Source organism: Orbicella faveolata, unplaced genomic scaffold (assembly GCF_042242905.1).
Source record: "Orbicella faveolata isolate gen_17 unplaced genomic scaffold, um_ofav_v1 contig_48, whole genome shotgun sequence".
Lineage (NCBI taxonomy): Eukaryota > Metazoa > Cnidaria > Anthozoa > Scleractinia > Merulinidae > Orbicella > Orbicella faveolata.
Genome location: NW_028301578.1, coordinates 5,744,530 through 5,767,389, shown reverse-complemented (window position 1 = coordinate 5,767,389; position 22,860 = coordinate 5,744,530). Strand labels below are relative to the sequence as shown.

General features: G+C 38.7%; 2 protein-coding genes across 9 annotated transcripts in view; one reads left to right on the top strand and one right to left on the bottom strand.

The window, feature by feature from the left end:
• The first annotated feature begins 50 nt into the window (after positions 1–50).
• Positions 51–15,401, top strand: LOC110060587 (RNA-splicing ligase RtcB homolog). The gene is made up of 20 exons (XM_089281512.1): positions 51–239; positions 2,574–2,652; positions 3,330–3,397; positions 4,104–4,152; positions 4,601–4,651; positions 5,286–5,380; positions 6,370–6,431; positions 7,769–7,818; positions 8,252–8,358; positions 9,366–9,470; positions 10,100–10,154; positions 10,793–10,854; positions 11,194–11,400; positions 11,905–12,000; positions 12,313–12,359; positions 12,605–12,668; positions 13,013–13,041; positions 13,362–13,452; positions 14,084–14,126; positions 14,617–15,401. The coding sequence occupies exons 1-20, from the start codon at positions 141–143 to the stop codon at positions 14,679–14,681; spliced, it is 1,524 nt and encodes a 507-aa protein (XP_089137638.1). The 5' UTR covers positions 51–140; the 3' UTR covers positions 14,682–15,401.
• The window catches only part of LOC110060589 (prolactin-releasing peptide receptor-like), a 27,743-nt gene continuing 20,145 nt past the window's right edge, over positions 15,263–22,860 (bottom strand). For 4 of the 8 annotated variants that reach the window (XM_089281528.1, XM_089281529.1, XM_089281527.1 and 1 more), the window contains exons 2-3: positions 18,975–22,483; positions 15,263–17,400 (exon numbers count right to left, since the gene is read on the bottom strand). In XM_089281528.1, coding sequence (XP_089137654.1) covers positions 16,361–17,400; positions 18,975–18,999 — 1,065 coding nt within the window. In that variant the 5' untranslated portion in view covers positions 19,000–22,483 and the 3' untranslated portion in view covers positions 15,263–16,360. The remainder of the gene's footprint in view (positions 17,401–18,974; positions 22,484–22,860) is intronic. The other 4 variants (XM_020767382.2, XM_020767380.2, XM_089281531.1 and 1 more) reach the window with 4 other exon arrangements.

The following is a 22,860-nucleotide window of genomic DNA, read 5'->3' as shown; positions in this document are numbered from 1 at the left end:
ACTCGTGATTACATGGATGCATCCGCTGAACAATCGTGGCTTCACACAGCCTTGCTTCAAATAAATTTGTTGAAATAGATCCCTAAATTTCAAGTCTGTAGTGACCGTGTGGGCTGAAATATTTCGTTGCATGCCCTGCAATGGCTCAGCATCGTACATACAGAGACGAGTGCTCTTTTATTGAGCGCTTAGACGAGAATGCCTTTCTTATCAAGAAGGGCTTTGTTCCAAACATGAAGGTAAGTCAATTTTTAAGTTCTGTAAAGCTCGATCCAGGTGCCTTCAATTCCCAGCAAAACCATTAATTATAACAAGCACTGTATGAAGTGTAAGACATATACATGATTTACGCCTACAGTGTGCTTCAGGTGTTTTATATTCGTCCCAATTTTGTTTTGTGGAAGATTGAAGTGAAATTTTTAATTTATCAACTAGGAATGAGCTCGAGGCCCAAAAATTAAAATTCTTTGTTCGCTTCCCCCCTCCCCTCCCTTTACCTTTTTTCCCTCCCTCCCTTTCCATTATGGATTTTGTGGTCCAGCTGTGTTTGTCTTTGAATTTACTATAGAAACGTAACATTTTTTTTCACTGCTTTTATTGTTTTGCCACAGAGCAGCGGCAATTTTTAGAACACTTCCTTGTGCTACAAATATTTAAAGATAAAAAGTGAACATACAACTGTAATAAAATAATGATAACATAAAAGTTGTTTGAGTGGTAACAGTTTTATAGTCTTGAAATGACAATTCAGCCTACACACCATATTTGTGTTCAAGTGTGAAGTTTTAGAATTATGTTACTAAAAATAACTTAACTGTAGTTAATTAACAGTTATATTCTATGCTTTAGGCTTAACGTCATGGGGTAATGTGAAGCATGTAGGAAGTTTGGGGAACAGGAAAGAAAGTGTTAATAGTTGCTTGAGATGTAGCCAGGAGCAACTCTAGCTTCTTGAGTGCTCTCTAAACTTCCAAAGGGCATTATCACTTGATGATGCACAGTTAAAAGCATGAATCATTAATTAGTTTTATAACATGGAAAATGAAGTTAACTTTGCTAATGCCATGAGCTTGTATCACTCCCATGCCAGAACCACTGTAATGTAATGTGACACCATCATTTAACATTAAAACAACTGTAAAACAAGTTTGGTTAGGCCATCCCCTTTTTTTTCTCTGTTTAGCGTCATCCGACCAACCCAGATTTTGGCGTTTTCAAAAAAAAAAAAAAAAAGTTATACAGAAGGCAATGAAGGCAATGACACATTTATTGTCACTTTAATCTGAAACATAAGCAACTTTTTGCCTTACATATACAGATTTTTAGTTTTTCCCTGTTCTCGTTTGATTTTAACAACGACGTCGACTTTTTCCTTCCTCCATTGCCGTGATGTTGACTTTGTAACCACACCTTGTTGTTTCCAGGCTCCATGGATATTATGCTGAGGTACCAGGCCTCGTAGCTCCAGACTCTTTTTCCAATTTTAATTTTTTTTTTTTTTTCCCTTCCCAACCGACCGACCCAAAATCAGAAAACGCATTCGACAATAAAAGAAAAAAAAAAGGGGATGGCCTTACAAGTACTTTAGTTTATTGGCAGAACTAAGTAGGAGGTGGAGGGAGGTGCTACAGCGAATCTTCAAATTATTATTATATCCCCCAAAGTACCCCCAAAATCCTTACCTAAGGATGGGATTAACATGAAGGCTGTATTTTGGCTGGGTATTATGGTTTTAATGCAAACATCTTGTCCACATTTCAAGCAATCAAAAATCTCTCTGCTGATCCCACATATCTACATTTTGGACTGTTTGGTTATTTTTTGGGGGATTTTTGGGTATATTTGGGGATAAATAGTTTTTCTCAAAGTATAAGTAAAATTTCTGGAAATAGGAAATTTTGAAGATTTGACATTGTTTTAGAAATCATTAGAATTTGAAGTTAAAAATTGGTAGATTTACACCAAACAGTTTTCCACCAACCTGGGGTGCCCTTTCAAGGGCATTCATCTGTCTGGTGATGTTCCAAAACTTTTTTTCCTTTTACATGTAATCTCTCTTTAAACTTCCTAAAACTTCACTTAGATTCATATTAACCCCCTGCCCCTACATTTGTAAATAAAGCCATGCAAAAAATGCAAAAACAACAACAGCAAGAAATAGAAAAACAAACAAACAATACTTGTCAAATTTTCTTGCCCACAAAAATCCTAGAATTGAAAATTTCCAATGCGCAAAAGAATTATCAATAATGATCCTAATCACTTGAAATCTGAATCCCCTGGGTACTAGCCATCTTGTGATTCATGTTTAATAAATTCTGTGTGTAATTGTTTCAAAATGTTATGGTATTATATTTCTTACTAGACTAGAAAGTATAGTTTAATTGGCCCTGTCTTTATTGGAATTGCGAGTTTTCCCGGGAACCCATGAATTCTTGGGATTTGAAATTACACTTGACAATCCTTTATATTACCTTTAGTTAGCTATAATTAATAAAGTTATAAAAATAAATATTTACTGTCAGTGATTATTGCTATTGTTCACTCAATGTTAAGTCATTTTTTTCCCAAAGGCTGAGGGTATCTTTTATATCAACGATTCACTTGAAAAACTGATGTTCGATGAATTAAAACACTGGGCTGGAACCCAAGGTACTTAAAATGTTGTTCTCACTAATAATAATATTTATTTTTAATGATGATAATAAAGCAGCTCTAAAAGTAATCAATTTACATTCAAGAATACATTGATTACGGCATGATTTATTATGCATGACATAAATGTAATAATAACATTGGTGCACTCACCAAAGTTTTGTGGGAGGCGTGGTGGCCTCGTGGTTAGTACGCTCGTCTCCGGATCGTGCGGTCTGGGTTCGAGCCCTGGCCGGGGACATTGTGTTGTGTTCTTGGGCAAGACACTTTACTCTCACAGTGCCTCTCTCCACCCAGGTGTATAAATGGGTACCGGCGAACTTAATGCTGGGGGTAACCCTGCGATGGACTAGCATCCCATCCAGGGGGGAGTGGAAATACTCCTAGTCGCTTCATGCTACAGAAACCGGGATAAGCTCTGGCCTGATGGGCCACTTGGCTCGCATGCAGACTTTACCCTTTACTCAACAAAGTTTTACAGTCTTTAGAAAGATAGAAACACATTACATGTTTTCTATTTCTTAAGTATAGATTGCATTGTCTTGTTGTTCATTGCCCTGGGCCAGGCTCTCAAACGTAAAGTCAAGCCCACACCCTGGCCAGATTTAATAGCCTACTTGGGTAATAATTGTTTTAAATTTAGTAACTTTGTATATACCTCATTTCTTCTGAAGGTATTGGAGGATTTCTTCCTGGTGTGAAACAGATTGCAAATGTGGCAGCTTTACCTGGCATTGTTGGTGTAAGAATATATTTATTTTATATTATTTCTTAAACCAGGAACAGTTGATACTACAGCTACCCCTGTTGTTAAAAACCATGGAAGAACTGGATTTGTGTAATAATAGCTGTAGCATTCAAATGCCTCTCAATTCTTCTGTCCATTGTCCATCACAAACATTTCAAACAAGGTTTTAATCATTCAAAAGTACCCTAGGTGTATTGACCGGACACCTTTGAGAAATACTCTGACTAATAAAATGTAGATTCGCCGAAACCTACTAACTAAAAGTGGAGCTCTAAATAATTTTATAAAGCACTAATTAATAAATCATTTACTATGCTCTTGTTCTCTTGAGTCCCGTCTATCTTACTCCTTAAGTCTAATCATTTACTCAAAACGATAACCTTTTACAAACAAATTCACCAAGAAACATTTTGCCAAACACAATAAACGGTGAAAGTAAAACAATACATGTACATGCATGTAAATGACCACGTACAAGTGTCAAATAGAAAATCCTGTTCGCTTTTCATAAAGCATATTAAAATTCTCACCAAAAGGTGGCCTGAATGAAGGAAATGTTAAGGAAACTTCGGATAACGTTGATTATCATTATTCAAAATAGCCAAGAAATACATTTAGAAGCAGATTAAGGTTGAAATCTTCAAAGACATGCATACAGCTGTACCATGTATTGACAGTCTTTTAATTGTTCAACTTTTAGAGATCAGTTGGATTACCTGATGTCCATTCAGGTTATGGTTTTGCCATTGGTAAGTTATTATTAATAATAATTAGGGTTTGTGGTCAGTTATTTATTCAGACAGCCCATTTAGTGGTGGCACAACTGTACAATGAATAGTTCATTCCTTTGCACCAAGTCAGCTACACTCTTTTGCGACTTTTACATACGTAATTAGGCCTAGCTAAAATCAATCCAAGGGACAAGTAAAAGCAGAAAGATCAGAGATTGAGTGGGGGGGGGGGGGGGGGGTGTAGGGGGAGACTAACATTCTTCTGAAGTTTAATATATCATCTACTTTGGTAAGAAAATAAAATAATAAAAAAAGATAAGTAAATAAATATTTGACAAGGGCAAGATTCTCACTAACACCAGTTTCATAAATTCAGACATGTGCAAGATTGTACCTCTAGTCATGTGCGATGCACAAGTTACGTGTCAGCAGCTTTTTGACAAAATCTCTGTTGTTTGTTGTACAGGTAATATGGCAGCTTTTGACATGTCACTTCCTGAGGCAGTGGTGTCTCCAGGTACGACATAAATTAATTATAGTTTTAAGTCTTACATGGTAAAAGGAAAAACTGCATACAAGCCAAGTGGCCCATCAGGTCTGTGCTTATTTCTGGTTTCAGTAACATGAAGCAACTAGGAGCATTTCCACTCCTCCCTGGATGGGTCTCTCACAGAGTTACCCCCCTAGCATTAAATTTGCTGTTACCCATTTATACACCTGGGTGGAGAGAGGCACTTTGAGAGTGAAATGTCTTGCCCAAGACACAACACAATGTCCCTGGCCAGGGCTTGAACCTGGACCCGAACCTGAACTGGGTGAGCACACTAACTGTGAGGACATCACGCCTCCAAGTCTTACATGAGTAATTATTTTATTCTGTAGGGAATCAGGGATCTTACTAACCCATCAGTCTATAAATATAACTAGACCCTTTTCTCACTGGATAACATCTTATCTCTAACATCTTCAACATCTAACCTTTGACATCTTGCAGAAGAAAAATTGATCTAGTGGCACTTTGGGGAGGGTTCGAACTCGGAACTTTCAGGTTATAAAACCAGCACCCTAAACCACTGAATGATTCAGTGATGGACTACCTCCTCATGCAAATCAGTTTAAGTAGAAAAAACTATTTGTTTAACTCTTGTTAGGTGGTGTTGGTTTTGATATCAACTGTGGTGTTAGGCTGCTAAGGACAAACCTTGAAGAGAAAGATGTGCAGCCAGTTAAAGAGCAGCTAGCTCAGGTAAGTGTGCACCTGTCAACCTTCACTCCTTAGGTGCGAGTCTTGCATGTTCAGGTCAAAAACTTTGGCCTCTTCCATACTGACGCCTATGAAACCAAATCTCAAGCCCAGCTGCAAAATTTGAGCTGTTACAGTTACATGTAATATTAACTCAACTGACACACTTTTGAAAAATGTATTTGTTAGCTCTGACCAATGCAAGAAAAAGAAATATTAAGTCCATGTAAATGACAGCGAGCTTTGTCTAATTCTTTAATTTTCAAGGAATAGGTCTCTGTATGCTGAAATACACTGTACAACCATGTACATGGGACTGGGTTTAGGTTTGAAATACCTTTGGAAATCTTCAGAATGTCCCCAAGTATGAAAGTACTATTTGATTAATGACTATTGTCCAGATTTCTCAGGATAATTTCATGGGTGACAAATTACGACTCCTTAATTTTAGTGGGAAATTTCAGTGTTAATCTATAATACATGTATTATAGAATTGCCATCGCAACATTTGGCGCGAAATTTGTCGACACTAAAACAAGTCAAAAACCCATGATTGTAAGTGTTATTTGTCACACATGATATTAAAAATGTAATCAAATGGTATTGTGTGGAAAATTTGGTTCATGAATAATTCCTTCATTCAGGTCATAATATAATAAGCCCTCCATAAAAAGACGTATTAAAAAGTAAGTGCTTAATTTAAGACCTTGGTAAGGTACACTAATGGTGGAGTGGGGAGCATTTTGTGGAGAACAGTACATGTAGATGTTTTCAATTCTACTTTTAATAGACTGTCAGTAGAAATAGAAACTTCTTTATACTCTGCATACACTATACTTGAATTTTTTTTTCTCATTTGTGGGTCAGTTTGTTACTGTATGCCTATATGTACATGTAGCAGCCATAGTAATGGTGGTTGAAAGATATCTCTTTCTCTTAATAAGGGTACATACTACAATTTCTAGCTTTTTACTTTTTTGTTATAATTGCAGTCACTTTTTGATCACATTCCTGTTGGTGTTGGCTCCAAAGGTGTCATTCCTATGGGAGCAAAGTAAGATTGAAACTACTGCTGTTATATCCTGTAATATTTAGGGTGGCTAAAAACAGTTTCGTACTTTTTCCAAGACTTTGATGAGTTTCTTTTCCAAGATTTTGATGAGTGCTTCTAACCACTCTTTGTCAGTTGATGTCACAATCATGGTATCAAAAAACTGCCCAATCATTGGTGAACACATTTGTCTCGTTTTTGTGACATAACAGGCTACCATAGCTACATGTACAGTGTGACCTGCTAAAAATACCCTAAATCTTGTCGTTAAGTACTTACATGTATATTTCATCAACGGCACAGTGAAACCAATTTATTATTATCAAATTTTACAGTGATAACACTCGAACCGTGAACACGGGATAATTTTTTGAACATTCCTTTTAGTGACCATAGAGTGCGGGCTCTTCCTTCTAGCAAGAGTATTTAGTGTGTTTACATTTTAGAAAATGCTAACGTTGCACATTATATGAAGAGGCTTTATTCTATGGTCATAAAAAATGTACGAAAATATGTCAAGTGTTCATGGTTCGAGTGTCCTTACTGCAATAAGCAGGATAATATGCAACTTTTGGCAAAGTTTTAAGAACATTCTGTACATGGGGTTCAGACCAGAGAGAGTCTTTCCAGAAAACGTATATTTTTTTTCTCAACGCTAATAAAAACCTCGCACTAAGTTAGCCACTCACCGAAGTTTCAGCCTCTAAAGTGCAGGTTTTCCATATGAAATTTGTCTCCAAAGAAGTCCAAAATTCGACATCTTTGCTGCTATTTTGAACAGTACTCAGCAGCCAGGCGGCGTTTTCGTGACGTCATTCCGTCCACTTGAGTTTGTCCGAATGGCTTCCTACACGCCTTTTAACTATCACTGTGGGTTATGGCTGCTCTTGAGCCTTATTATTTTGGGTCAAACATGCTCCAGTTTCCGAAAATGATAGCAGTGAAGATAGTTAAGTGGGTAATCGCTTGGAAAAAATGCATTTTGGTGACCTTGTGAAGGATGCAAAGTCAGTTGCCAGTTTTTGTCGTTCCCGCCAATTTTGAGTCGGACGGAATGACGTCACATAAACACGACCTGGCTGCCAACTTCAGTTTCAAAATGGCGGCCACCTTCAGGTATGCCTTCACTATGCTATGGTGAAGACAAAAAAGTGAGCCTTTTGGAGTGACCTTCTTTAAATGAGCCAGTCCTTTTGTATGCAACCACTGTTACAAACACCCAAACTTGTCTCATGATGTTGATTTTTTTTTTTTTTTTAACTTACAAGTCAAACCTCTTGAGTGGACCAGATCGGAACAACTATACATACATGTTCATGTAGCTCTTTTTTTTTGTTCAGAGATTTGGAGGAAGCTCTTTCAATGGGAATGGATTGGTCCCTTAGAGAAGGTATTTTAATGTATTATATATTACATACACTGGAACCTTTTTAATATCTTGACAGCAAAGGAGCAGACATGAATAAGGGGGAAGGGGGGGGGGGGGGCGGGGAATGCATGAATGTTACGCCTTTCAATAACACAGAAACTCTGAAGTTCAAAACCTAATTAACGATCATATAGTTTTTGGCTGCCATCAAGTATACTTACTACGACAAGCAAAGAGCATTAAACTGTGAAAAAGGAAACAAACAAATGGATCGAAATCTGCCAATCACAACCCACATATGCGACCCACAGTGTTTTCAACCAGCTGAGGTTAACTTCTGTTTCCCGAGAGGTCCGTACCCCTTAGGTGACTGACGGCAGCGAAAAGCAAAACCGTTGACTGAGCATCAAGTCTTTACCTAGTCACCCAGACATTGCGGAATATTTTGTTTGAGGTTACGCATGGGCTGAAGACAAGGAGCACTGTGAAGAGTATGGCCGGATGTTACAAGCTGACCCTGATAAAGTTAGCCCTAGAGCTAAGAAAAGAGGCTTACCGCAGGTATGTGAACCTCCCTCATAGAAATGCAAAGTACTGTTTTCATCTGTTAGTACTTCTGCTATGAAAGAGATGGATTTCAGAGAGATTTTCGACATATTCTTTGCAATAGATGCTCATGAGGGAAAAAGTAACTTAGTTCCTACTGTACATGTAGGATGAGCTTGGGAAAATACCTACATACATAAAATGCAATTTATGACATATTTTTTTGATAATAGATTCCCTGGATTAGGCCTCATTCAGGGGCAACCAAAGGATCGTTTCGGTAATGTTCAGAAGGTTTTAAATCCTAGCCTCTCCGATTTTGATAAGAGAATTTTCACCTCGAACGTTCGTGATATGAGAAATCTAATACCTGTCGCTTTCGTATCGATAAAAATGTCGTTCTGGCTGCCGAATTTAGCGCAGCTTAAATTAACCAACAGAGCTCTAAAGGCAGTCCAGATAGCTTAAAACAGCTTTTTAAAAGATTCAAGAGAAAGCCGTCGTTGGGCGCCCCTATTGATTATGTAGAGCATTTTATTTTATTTTATTTGTATTTTTTTTTTTAAATTTGCAAAACACGTAATTACATACATTACTTATAATGTAGGTCTCCTACTCCAGAGACATTACAAAACTCAACTTACTATAGCTGAACAGTACTTACATCATTTACAATGCGGGTTACTAAGACACTGGCAATACAATAATCTACTTACAATTGAATACTGGCATTACTTGCAGAACATACAATGACTTACAATACTGGAACCCCGCCTTACGGCCACCTCGTTAATAGGGCCACCCCGTTATGACGGCCACTTTCTTCTGCCCGGAACAAAAGCGAAGTCAAATACATGCACTACTTCCAGAACATACAGTTACTTACAATACGTTATACGAAGTACTTATATTACTCACAGTACTGTACAGTACTCCAGGTGCAGTAGAATTATAATTGTATCGCATTTTAATTTAATTACTTTACATTCAATTGTTCTTTTTTTATATATATAACTGTTTAGCTTGGTACTCTTGGAGCTGGAAATCACTATGCAGAAATTCAAATTGTAGATGAAATATATAACACATATGCTGCAAAGAAGATGGGAGTTGATCATCGGGGTCAGGTAATCAAGGATTTGTTTTATTAACACTGAGAAAGAACTGGTTAAGATAACGAGGCGGTGCACTGTCAGTGATCAAGAAAGAGTTTCACCTTACGTTATCAATACACTGCTTAGAAAACAGGTGAGGAGAATCAAGGAAAATCATCCAGTGGGAATTCGTGTGGTGTTGATGTACGTCAGTAACTCACAGCTACTGTTGTAGTGTATCGCTGAAATTGTTACCAACAAGTATAAGTGAGTTTTACGTTGAGCTGAAAGATTTTCACAACAGCCCCCACGGTTTATGTCACTGTCAAGTCCCTTGTTTGAGTTGAACTTTTTAGTTTTTCGATAGGTCAATAGAAAATCCGAACTTGTTAGAAAAAATGTCGGTAATGTGAACATCGTCGACATAAAGACATTAAAGACATAAAGACATAAAGACATAAAGACTTGAAGGCATGAAGGCATGAAGGCATGAAGACAAAATGACAGAAAGACAGACAGACAGACAGACAATTTATTTCAACACGGTATCTCTTCAATAACGACATAACGTCTTTCTTATGTGGTTATGTCGCCAGTGTGAACAAGGTTTGGATTACCCTTCATCCCCTCTTGGAATAAGTAACAGTTTGTGTATTCAACAGGTTTGTGTGATGATCCACAGTGGCAGTAGAGGCCTTGGACATCAAGTAGCTACTGGTTAGTTAGTGAACAATAAAATGTGTATCAAAGTGGTCGTGATGTAACGTATGTTCGCAAAGCTAGTAAGATTTCAAGAGGGTTTTTATCCATACGGGAGACAAAAACCCTGAGTTAAGCCATTAGAGAGTTTAAAGGAACCACGTCGCGGTTTGCGCATCTTGAAAAGTTTGGCCTAAATTTCTAAAGGTCGTCGTTTGTAATCCGTGTTAATCTTGTCCATCCTTAGTCATCTTTGTTCCTTTATGGGTTATTCTTAGCTCTTTGGTGTATTTCCATCGTGGTAAACTCCTATTTTCAGGTTTCCTTCAGTTTAAAGCTAATTTTGTACGTGGCGAAAGTAACTCAAAAGTAACTCAAAATGCCGTGACTGAGCTTCTTTAAAGCATCGACTGCCACGAGAGTTTGCAGAGGACAACAGTCACTCGAACAAGCTTTTCCTTAAATTGGAAGCCAAAGTTATCGATAACCTTTGAAGATCTTGCTCAAAATTGAAATAATATCGATAACTTTTCAATTTTAAGCTAGAACTTGGTAACCTATAAAGGGTCCTCGACCAGTAATCTTTGGGTCTGTTCCAAGCCTATCGTTGTTTATTTGGTGCTGACAGCTTCTAAGTCCTTTTCGTTGTTTTGCAGATGCCCTGGTTGCAATGGAGAAAGCAATGAAAAGAGACAAAATTGACGTTAATGACAGACAGGTCTGTTTTAAAACATCCATGTTGTTTCAATTTGATACTTTTCCTCTACAGTAAATGTTTGATAACTTTCATGGACTGGAAATCCAATTGAATTTGTTTGTAGGGCATTCGGAATTTTCTCGCCATTGCATGACGCACAGCCGTCAGCTCAGCACCGATTGGATGATTTAATTTGAAATACCGTGTTGATTGGCCAAAATTTTGTTGCATGCTCGTAACTTTCGTTTTCGTTACTTATCGTTTTCTACGCGCTATTGTTTCATTTACTATGGTCGGCAATGAAATAAACGAACGATGTGATGAATAAAACAATAACCCCTTTATTTCGTCGAATTACAGCTCGCTTGTGCAAGAATCCACTCACAAGAAGGAGAAGATTATTTGAAAGGCATGGCTGCCGCGGCGAATTATGCCTGGGTGAACCGCTCAACTATGACGTTCCTGACAAGACAAGCTTTTGGAAAAGTGTTCAAGAGCACTCCAGATGATTTGGACATGCACGTGATTTATGACGTGTCACATAACATAGCCAAGATCGAGGAACATGTATCCCTCTTGCACTTGTTAAGGTTAATTAGGGTGTGTTCAAACGGGCAAATGACAAACTTTGATGAAACAAACAAACAAAATAACCTAAGGACAATGTGGAGAATACTCTGCCAACGCAGGTAAATTTATGCCTTGTGTTTATAGGACCTACGTCACAATTTGTTCATCTTGAAAACTTTAACCTAAATTTTTCAAGTTCGTTGTAATCCGTGTCAGTCTTCTCCATCCTTAACAATCGTTGTCCCTGGATGGTTCATTATTTTCCCTTAGGTGTATTTCCATCTTAGTAAACTGTTGTTTTCAAGTTTCTTTCTGAAATGAGAAAGCTGAGAAATTTCCCGAGCCTCTACTTGTAAATAATGGTATTTACAGAAATAAGGAACGCTACAATGATGATTATTTGTTAAGTTTATCTTCAGTGGACATTACACATCCCTGTTGGCTGTTTCACTAGAGCAGCTTTTGTGACAATTTCAGTCATATCCTTAACTCGCGCATAAGATGTTAGACGGGGAACAGAAGACCCTCCTTGTGCACAGAAAGGGATCAACCCGCGCATTTCCACCACATCATCCACTTATTCCGGTAGATTACCAGGTCAGCGACAGCAACAATAACGAATGATCTTACTCTCGAGTAGGGTTTAGGCATAAGAATTTTATACCGTACCTCTGAAGCTGTACGAGAAGTCGCTAAGTTTTGTTAGATCACTCAAATTCAGGAGGGCAGCAGGCGATTAACGGATCCAAAACAAACAACTGTATCAGGAATTTTGTGTTCAATTTTCTCCACCAATATTATTATTACTGGTTTATGAAAGATAAGTTAATAGTTAATTTTTCTTGTTTTCGTTCTAGACTTCGAAGTGGTTTTTTTTTTTTTTTTTTTTTTTTTTTTTTATGGTTTTAGTTGACTGGTCAGCCTGTACTTATCGGTGGAACCATGGGAACCTGTAGGTAAGTTGTGACGAAGTGAGCAAGCTGCTGCAATTGCTTCTGCTCCTGTTGTCACCTCCGCCGTCGCCTCTTGCTTCTCCTTTCCCTTCTGTTTTTGCTCCTTCTCCTCCTTCTCCAGCCATCGTGCTGTCTTGATCACCAAAAATCTCTTACTGAAAGAAGAGGAAAGATAAATGGCAAGCTAGGGAACTTGCTCGGCTTCTCTGTCGTGATTTTCAGTGTACTACCGGTTTTTCGTTTTCCAGTTATGTTCTGACAGGCACAGAAAAAGGAATGAAACAGACCTTTGGTACGACTTGCCACGGGGCGGTAAGTGATTTCCTTAATATTGAAACCCGCTGAAGTGGCAAGAAAAGTCTTTCTTTAGTAAAGAAGTTGTCACCTCTTCCTACATATACACCTCAACAAAGAGGGGGACTTTTATTCCTTGACTAACATAAAGGTTTTGAAAAGACTATTGTGCGAAGCGTTACGTTTAAAAGACACTTGTAAAAGTGCATCGATGGTATTTATTCAGAATTTTACCGCTTGCGCGGTTTATTTTCCAGGGAGTCGTAAGCGGCTGTTTTCCTGTAAAATAGTAACAGTATTCATTGTTAGCTATATGTAATTGACGGCTTGTTTGTAGAGCGTTATTTTCTGTGTTCTTGTAGGGAAGAGCATTGTCCAGAGCAAAGTCACGGTAAGCACTTGACAATGTGACAGATGTTTATGTATACATTATACCATTTGTAGTAGACTTGCAAAGGAGAAGAGCTTCTTATTTCCCCATTTAGTGTAATTTGTCGCTACAACTTCACATGGTTCAGGCAACCGCAAACAACTGAACCACAGTTGACAAAAATAAAGCTATGAAGCTGATCTCTTCATACAATACTTGAGATACAATCTTGCCCACCAGAGCTATTTAAGTGTTGGTATGTCTACTAGACTTAAGTAGATCTGCAAAGTTTCCATTCAGTTTTCTTTGGATTCTTATCATTGGCTATATTTTGTATTCAGGCGTAATCTTGACTATCAAGAGGTGCTTGATGCTCTTAAGTCAAAGGGAATTTCAATCAGAGTGGCTTCCCCCAAATTGGTCATGGAAGAGGTAAATACGTTTGTTTGTTTGTTTGTTTGTTTGTTTGTTTGGTTTTTTTTTTTTTTCATTAAGGGAAGTGCGGTTCTCTGTTAAGAAACGTTCCATGTGCAAAAATGTCTTCACACTCTCTGGCATTTTAGATCGACCTCTCCTGTTGTGTTTTCCTTTTAGTACTCTCTCCTTTTCAGGATACCATCCTGTTATCCACCATCTCCCCCACCCCCCCCCCCCCCCCCCATATACCGTATATATAGATCCCTCCTCAAAACGCTAGTTAAATTCATGATAAATCATCAAGTTTAAGCAAAGGGAATCATAACCGTGGCGGTGTTTGAATATCTGATCTTGATCAGCAGAGATTTTTGTATTTTACTTCTCAATTTTAGTTTTGGTTGAAAAGATATATCAGCCACTCGAGGCAGTTTTTCGCAACTTTTCCAAACACCTGTTGTGCAGAAGAAAATGTGGTAAAACATGGTTTCTCGTGGTTTATATATTACTTCAAACTCGCTGCAAAAATGAGGCCGTGGTTTATACGGTTAAACGGCGACCTGATTCCCTATGATTTTGTCTTTAAATCACCAGGGCCTTGCCTAGCAAACATGCTAATTTGTGGTAATTTTTCATACCTTTCTTTTAGGCTCCAGAATCATATAAAAACGTCACCGATGTAGTTAATACCTGTGAGTCCTAGTTCTTTTTTCTTTATATTTTTTTATTTTTTTTTATTTTTTCTGGTTCGATGAAACAACTATGATATTGTTTTCATTGTAAATTAATTTTTAATTTTATGTCCATGCTGTCTCAAAGACGTTTTGCACTTTGTGTATGCCGAAGGATGCAGTCACGCCTGTATAGAGTACTTGTCATGAACTTCTACCCTCAATTAGTTCAAACCAGTGTGACTTTTTGGACGGTGTAAACTAATCGATAACACTAACAGACACACGGCTTTATGAAACTCTCTCATTCCCTCGTGCGCAGCAACTTGAACCTTAAAAACTGTTGTCTTGTCCTTGCGTTATAGAGGTTCCTTTCCGGTTCGAAGGACCAAGTTGATGCGAGAAAGATGTCTTCTTGTAGTTTTACACAAAACAGATGTATTATCATTTTTAGTCACTTTTAAACCTTTGTTGTTGCTAGATAACAACTTTTGTTTTTGTTTTTGTTTAGGTCATGATGCAGGAATCAGTCAAAAAGCGATTAAACTAAGACCAATCGCTGTTATCAAAGGATAAAACCACGAAACTGGTAGTAAATTAGTAGAGACTGCTCAACTTATTCCATAAAACCAAGGGAGAACATCCGAACTGCCTTTGTGTCCTATGCAGCTGCAATCTCGTTCCCAGAGGCCGCGATTCTTTTGGTCAGCACCAAGAAAACTGACCTGGGAGAAATCGGAATGTGAGCCAGCATGAGTCACAGCGGCTACTTTCTCTACGCGTGTTGAGAAACCGTTATTGAACTTGAACGCAGGCGCATTTTCAAACCGGAATCAGGATTTCTGGTTTCGGTTTTTGATTTCGATCAGAGCGTCTCGCGTTTGGTCACCCTGACGGAAAACGCGCGGGATCTGGGGACGAGATCGATGCAGCTATTATTTTGGCGTCACACAGTTTTCAATGAAAAGTGTGGTTTGATATCGGCGAAGGACACTACATCTCCGCGCGCATTTAACAGAGTTCCCCTGTTATGTCAAACGTGACAGGGAAGGGCAAAATTTACTGGTGTGGCATTCCATGTACAAAAAACATAACAAAATCATTAAGCATGAAGATATTCCTGTAGATCACTAAGAATATTAACACTGTAAGCACCAAAAGGTAATCAACATTTATTTCTTTTCATAATGTCAATAGACGATCATCCTCAAAGGAATTTTTTTCTTTAAATACTTACACAACTCATATTGGAAATTTATCAGCAATATTATAATAAATGATTCTATTGTTATGATTGATGATTGTTTCATTCTGTTTCCGAGATGACGTCAGAAGTCAGATATTTGAGTACTTCATCCCCGTTATTTGTTCTCAGATACACGTACTTCTCGAGGAGTCTATACGACACGTGAGGTCTCGTGATTATACATTCTGATAAATATATTTTCGTCTCGATGGAAGAGCTTTGCATAATATTTCTTGATATCACTGGTAATTATTCTTTTGTTATTCGCGATGACTATTATTTCTTGAGTTGAGTTAGTCGAGTCGATAACTTTATTAATACACGGTAAAAATTTTTTTTGCATAATTTAAAAGTATAGTAATCTAAGTCTGCATAACTAAACTAACTAATAATTAATACAGTATTATAAGAATAAAAACCTATTATATTACTAAAGCTCCTTTTCAAGGATGCCGTGTCTCATTCAAAGCTGTAATAACGATGTTTACCTTCAAATTCACTTAAAGAAACCGTAGATCGGGGTTCATGAGAAAGGCTGTTCTACAACTTAGCACCCCTGTAAAAAACTCGTTGGAAAAACTTCTCTGCTCTTTTTTGGAAGATGTGCAAGACTAGTGCAAGATATGTGGCTGACATTAAATTTATATTAATATTACTGTTAGTGATCTTAACATTAATTAAAAGCAATGTGATGTAAATCAGTATTGATACTGATATAAGTTTAGATATTAACACCTCAATTTATCGCTGGCTTTGTACGTGTGACAGGAAAGTTCCAAATTCAATGTTTTGTAGCCAGCTTGTATGAAGTTTGAGGTTTATGTCCAAGACCATCATGCAGACACCTTTCAGCTGTTACAGAGCATTTTCCCATTGATAGTTCATAACTGCGATTTCCCCTGGAAAGGTTTATTTCTTTTTTTGCCATGGTGGAAGAAAGCGAGAAAAACGTTTCTAAAAGCACTAGCCGTGTTGACAACGACAGTGTTAGTTTGAAATGGTATGTGTTTCACACACTGCTGTTGAATTGGTACACCTCTGTGACTGGAACGAGCATAAACTCCCGAGCTGGATTTTTCACACTCGCGTTCGTTTTGCTGGAAACCGACATGCGACTTAATGAGTGTGTTATCATCCTTCGAAATACCACACGAAATCTCTTCTTGAAGTATATCAAGAGCCACGGGTTGATTGCGCTGTTGGCGTGACCGCACCAATAACACGTCAGCATGATGTAGTTAGGCAGCGAGAAGTGCAAGTTGAGATCGATGGCCAAAATCATGTGATACACGTGTGCTGGAAGCCAACAAAGTGCAAATACCACGACGATTGCGATTGACATGTGAATGATTTTGCGTTTGGTGGCGTTGGCTCGGTGTGTGGCGCGATTGTTTATGGTAACTCCCGGTGCTTTGTGCGTGCGTAGTTTTTGACAAACATGGCCGTAAAGAACGCTCATTGTAGTTAGAGGAATCACGTAACTGGCGATGACGAGATAAAGGTAAACTCCGCGTAGAGATGCTTGAACAGGGCCGAGCCGTGAAAACTTGAATTCTATGCGCGAGTCTTTGACTCCAACGATAATTAGCCAGGGAATCATTAGGCACATTGAAGAGATCCAAATGACCGGAACCAGAACTTTCTTGTTCCTGAACCGAGGGAAATTGTGCATGGGCAGGACCATAGCGCAGAAGAAATCAAATGACACTGCCGTTAAGGAGAAGATGGACGCCGTCAGAACGACGAAGAATAAGAAATAGACTAGCTTAACTAGGAACAAGCCAAACCCTCCATCAATCCATTTGCCGTTCATAAGAATGGACTGCATGGACTGTGGCAGCACAATTACGGTTACAAGCAGGTCGGCCACAGCCAAGTTCACGTACATAAAGCTTGTTAATCGTCTGGTTTCCAGCTTCCTGTACAGAATATATATCACCAAAACGTTTCCGACTAGGGCCAGTAAAATGATGATAGAGTGCAGGATAGCGAAAGACACCTTGACGCTAACGGAATATCCCCCTTGCTCTGATGGAGTTGCTGAAGATGCTAAAAAGGGATGTAACCAAACGTCAATGGTTCAGTGCTTATCAAGAGACCTACATGAAATTGTAATTACTGTCTAACGGAACAAGGGTTCACCCATACAGTAGGTTCACCAGTTAAATTAAAGCTACTATAGACAGAATAACAGTTATACAGTCCTACATAAAAATACTGCTCACCAACTTTGATGTGAATGGTCACACAATAGATATAAAGATTTAGCCATAGACTTAGAAGTTAGAACCAACTTGTGTAGCTTAATAAAAAGTACCACATGAAATTACTGCTCAGTAGCTTCCATTTGAAAGGTAACACAAAAGGGTATCTTTCGCAGAATCAAACGCTTGAAGCACCTGAATGGTACAGCATGATAAACAGTACCACATAACACTCCTTAATAGCTTTGATTTGAAAGGTCAAACATAGGTTTCATTCACAGATCTAAACGCTATAACCACTTTGTACTTTGTACAGCGTAATAAACAGTACCACAAGGCAGTAGTACTCAGTAGCTTCCATTGGGAAGGTTTCCCATACCGGTTACATCCGCAGACTCCAAACGCTTATAGCACCTGGTGCAGCATAATACACTAAACCACATGAAAGTTCTGCTCAGTAACTTTGATTTGAATGGTTACACACTAGTGTTTCATCCACAGAACCACCTTGCACAGCGTATTAAGGTGATTCCCTAGTAAAAGAACCCGTCATAGATTTCCGATGAAACTTGGTGTGCCGTTGTTACAGGACAAGCAGATGTTAAAAACGTAGTAAAAAGAGGGAGTCACCGTGCTTGTTTTCATGCCACAAAACGTACAAATACGGTTATTTAGGCGACTTTTGGTAATCTCCGTGCGTAACAAATAAGCTCGATTATTTTTCAATGCAGCGTGGTATATCACACAGAGTTTGACTTTCTCTGATTGCTTATTTATCTACGTCCCAGAAAAAATGTCTTCAAATACCCTGCATTTTTTTATCCACTGAAGGGAAACATAATTTGGACATGCGCTGTTAGGCCCGTTATGTCTTCCTCAGTTGTATTTATTTCACTTGCCAAAAAAGTAGCCATAGATTTCTGCTAATTTTTTTCTCAGTTATTGAGGATATTGTTCTCATTGAAATTATGAGATAAAAGGTGGGGGTCACCGTACTCGTTTAAGAGAAAAGGAGCATTTATTTAATTTCGCTATCGAGCTTAATTTCAGGGAAATCTCTTACGTTTTGTACGCGCAGGCGCTCATATGCGCGCGCTAATGACGCGAAAATCGTGCGCAGTAGGGATGCGCAATGCAATACTAAGGAATCACCTTAAACAGTACCACATGTAGTGCTCGATACCTTACATTTGAAAGGTCACACACTGGGGAATACTTCTCAACCAATCTTGATAGACCTATACATTTTGATTGTGCACGGCAGGCGAGAGGTTGTAGATTAATCTAAATTAATCTTGATCGAGAAAGAGATCAAAATGTCTCATTCGATCGTCCCTTGATTTGTACGCGATCCGAACTAGTTAATTCCGATATATCTGCTTTTTATGCCGTGCGTGCCTGAAATGTCGAGTCGCTTACCGTTTCCTGACGATTGAGTAGACATTGCCCAATATATGTTACACTGTTATTCAGCTTTTCTGCAGAGAAACACAAGAAAAAATGCGTTAGGGTTTATAAGACAAAGTGCGTTAATCTCAGAGACTTCTGAGACAGTTCACACTAAATAAATCGCTTGTTATGTGTCATTACAACTGCAATGGTCGAGTGGTGCCTTGTGTGCCCCCTGCTAACTTAGGCTAATCTTCAAAGCTGTTCTTTGGCCAAGGGAACGAAAAAAACCAGGCCGGGTTATGAGTCACTGTCGGAAAAATGTAATGAGAGGGCGATTTTCTCTGTTCAGGCTGGAAACTAAGATTTCTGCCCGGTTTCTAAACACTGAAACCCACTTGAAATAAATAGACGATTAGTATACATGGAGACAGTTTTACCTGGGCTGAATTTCAACCCGGGCTAACGAGAAGATGAAATGAGTTTTGATTATTTAACGCCCTGTTGTGTAGAACTGTAGACAACAAGGTCTCTTGGATAAGAATGGCCTTAGGCAACCCTGAATCGGAAGCGTTGGTCCAAACATTCACGAAAGAAAAAGAGTTCGCTTTGCATTTTACCTCGACGTGACGGTTTAAGCGAACTCTTTTCATCTTCAGTCCACGAATAAATGAACTGTGTAATCCTAAAACATTTCAGGTGATAGCAGAATATAATATTTTCAACACGGCTTATCGGAAGTATTTGTAAGGTTACGGAGTCAGGCTTGATGAAGATCGCTGTGATTTAATCCGAACCATTGAAGAACATCAGTTTACTCGCGTCTGGCTCCGTTGAGCCCAATTTTGCGGTGAAAGCAAATATTCTGGAAAATACTCAAATCAACCACAACCAGACGTAACTAATCAATGATCCATTGGGTAAATGAGTAATCAACGAGTCGTCTGTAATTAGTTCAGTATTGATGATAGGAAATAGTCAGTGACTAAATATTTTTGTCAGTGCTATTTGTGGTCCACTGATTACCCATCAGTCAGGGCTGGAGAAAAGCACGTTTGCTAAACGATAAGAGGCTAAAGAGTTCTTAGTTAATCTACTTACCACTGTGAATTCTACGATAGCTGTTCTTTTAGAGTATTCTCTACATACACTTAGTTACCTGGGAAATGCTGGCTTCGATGGAAGTCTTCGTTTCACAAGTACAGCGTTTTGAAATTCGAGGCAGCTTGGGTTAAAGGAGCTGTGTCACGATATCGCATCTTGAAAAGTTTGTAATCCACGTCAATCATTTGCATCCTTAACCATCCTTGTTTCTTTATGGTTTATTAGTATCTCTTTGGTGTTTTTCTATCTTAGTAAAGTATTATTTTCAGGTTACCTTCAGTATAAGGTAAGGTAAGGTAAAGTCTGCATGCGAGCCAAGTGGCCCATCAGGCCGGAGCTTATCCCGGTTTCTGTAGCATGAAGCGACTAGGAGTATTTCTACTCCCCCCTGGACGGGATGCTAGTCCATCGCAGGGTTACCCCCAGCATTAAGTTCGCCAGTACCCATTTATACACCTGGGTGGAGAGAGGCACTGTGAGAGTAAAGTGTCTTGCCCAAGAACACAGCATAATGTCCCCGGCCAGGGCTCGAACCCGGACGGCTCGATCCGGAGACCAGCGCACTAACCATGAGGCCACCGCGCCTCCCACCTTCAGTATAAAGGTATATAAAATTAATTTTGTCCACGGCCAAATTAACTCAAAATGCCGTGACTGAGCCCCCGGACTGAGCCCCCGGGCTGAACTCCTTTATCGCGATGTGAAGTGTTATAGAGACCGCTATTTAACCATTTTCAGACGTGCTAATCGAAGTTAATAGTAGTAATTGAAGCATTACAAAGTGAAAACTGCTGTCATTGTTAGAAAATAATAAATTGTGTTTTACATTTTGCCCACCTTACTGGGCGCCTGACTGGTGAACCAAAGTGGAACACCAATCATATAAGTTTTGTGTATTGTGTTGTACTGTAATTTTCCAAATATTGTGTTCCCAGTGACTTGGTTGTAATCAACACTGCAAAGTTGGGTTTTCCGAATTTCGAAATTCATTTCTTCTTTTTAATTCTTTTTTTTTTTTTTTTTTTTTTTTTCAATTCTCTTCTTTATGGGAGCAAATCGATCGGGTTATTTTATACGATTATATGTATGATTCGGCCCGTAATACTGTATGCAACGATAAGTACTGATTTGATAAACTGAAGATTCATCCGATGAAACATTGATTTAACACTGGCCTTGTGAACCTGGGAGTCTAATCTAATCTTACCATCTGGAAATTCTATCCACAGAATATGTTCACGTGACAGGCAGGGTTGACTTTGGCCGTCATGTCACGTCCTTGAAAGAAGCTTCAGCTATTCGAGACAGTGGAGGATTCGGCTTGCGTGTTTACATCGTTGTTGCACACTTTTCAGACCGCGTAACGTTCCATGTGGAGGGTTAAGCGCAATTTGTTACACGCAACTGATTGCAATATGGGAGTAAGTACAAACGGAGCAATTGTAACCTCCCAAATGAATCATCATCTCATGGCATGAATTGGGTGGCAACAAGAATGCAAACACCTTAGCCGAATTCGTCTATTGGGGCTAATAGCTGCACGCCGGAAATCAAGACGAACGAGGCAATGCCTTCTCGAGCTTACATTTTTTGTCATTCTTATCTACAGCAACAAAGATTCCAATACCCGGTGACGTGAAAATAAACTGAAATTGTAAGACACTTGGCGTGTTCTGTGAAGAATTCTCGAATCAGTCTGATTAGTGTTCCTATTCTTGTTTTCCATTCTAGCATACTCGGGCTCATATAGTCTAATCATTGTTAAACGAAATCGTTTCTTGAGTATTAGAGATTGTTTGGCAACTTGAATCATTGCCTATATTTTTATCTTAAGTATCTCAGCCTCTGCAATCTTTGCAAATTTTGCCAGTCCCTTTCACTTCGAGTTGAAGGTAAGTTCCCAACGTAGACGACTCGCTGAAGGAAGCGATAAAATTTCACGGTTATTAGCAGCTCAGCGAAGAGACATGATTCACCCCTTTCGTATCGCAATACATTGAAAACCGCCCAAGTCATGTTATGAAGGTGAATTGGACCAAATAGTGCGGGAGCGGATAGCGAAAGGCTTGAACTTAACAAAGGTTGTTACGTTCCGAACTTTACGATTTTATGAAAGTAGGACATCTTGCTATTTTCGCCATCGTGACTCGTCATCAAGTTACTGGCGGTGTAAAACTCTGTCATGGCATAGAATTTTGAACGAAAAGGAATAAGCTTTGTAAACCAGATGCTTAGGAGTGTCCTAAGATAAAATAGCACCAGAAATTTTACTGCTTGAGATGGCTCGTATATACCCTAATACTACGTCTATTATATTTTTCTAGCTCACCTGTTTTCAATGCAGATGAATGTGTAGACATGCGGTAGAATATGCGGTTATAGCACGACGGGTTTCCTCTGTAAGGTCGTTGAATACTTATCTCAGTAACCTGCAGCTGTCAATGTTATTAGCAAAATGGCTTAGTGCGTTGAATCATAAACTTCACAGCAATAAATTATTAGCAAAATTAATGTCAATCATACTAACAAAAAACGTGCTTTCTTTTGTCCATACTGCATACACCTGTTAAATAACAACGTCCACGTTATTGTTATCCTTTTAACTTTTGGACGATTTGAGCTGAAAATTCTTAAAAAAAGTGGTTATTTTTTTGGAAAACAAGCTGGATTTTTCCGGTCAAAAGTACGTGTACAGGAAAAACTGATCTTCATGTACGCCAATCATTATTTAATCTTCAATTAAGGTTGCAGTATACCTTCAGATCGGCAATTCTCTTCAAATGTGGATTTTTGGTTCAAAGTAATGGTCGAA

Bases quoted from the DNA above. Each gene is read 5' to 3' on its own strand.
- LOC110060587 (XM_089281512.1), top strand. From the start codon at position 141: ATGGCTCAGCATCGTACATACAGAGACGAGTGCTCTTTTATTGAGCGC. The intron at 12,669-13,012 runs GTAAGTGATTTC...GTGTTCTTGTAG, and splicing joins GTACGACTTGCCACGGGGCG to GGAAGAGCATTGTCCAGAGC. The intron at 13,042-13,361 runs GTAAGCACTTGA...TTTTGTATTCAG, and splicing joins TTGTCCAGAGCAAAGTCACG to GCGTAATCTTGACTATCAAG.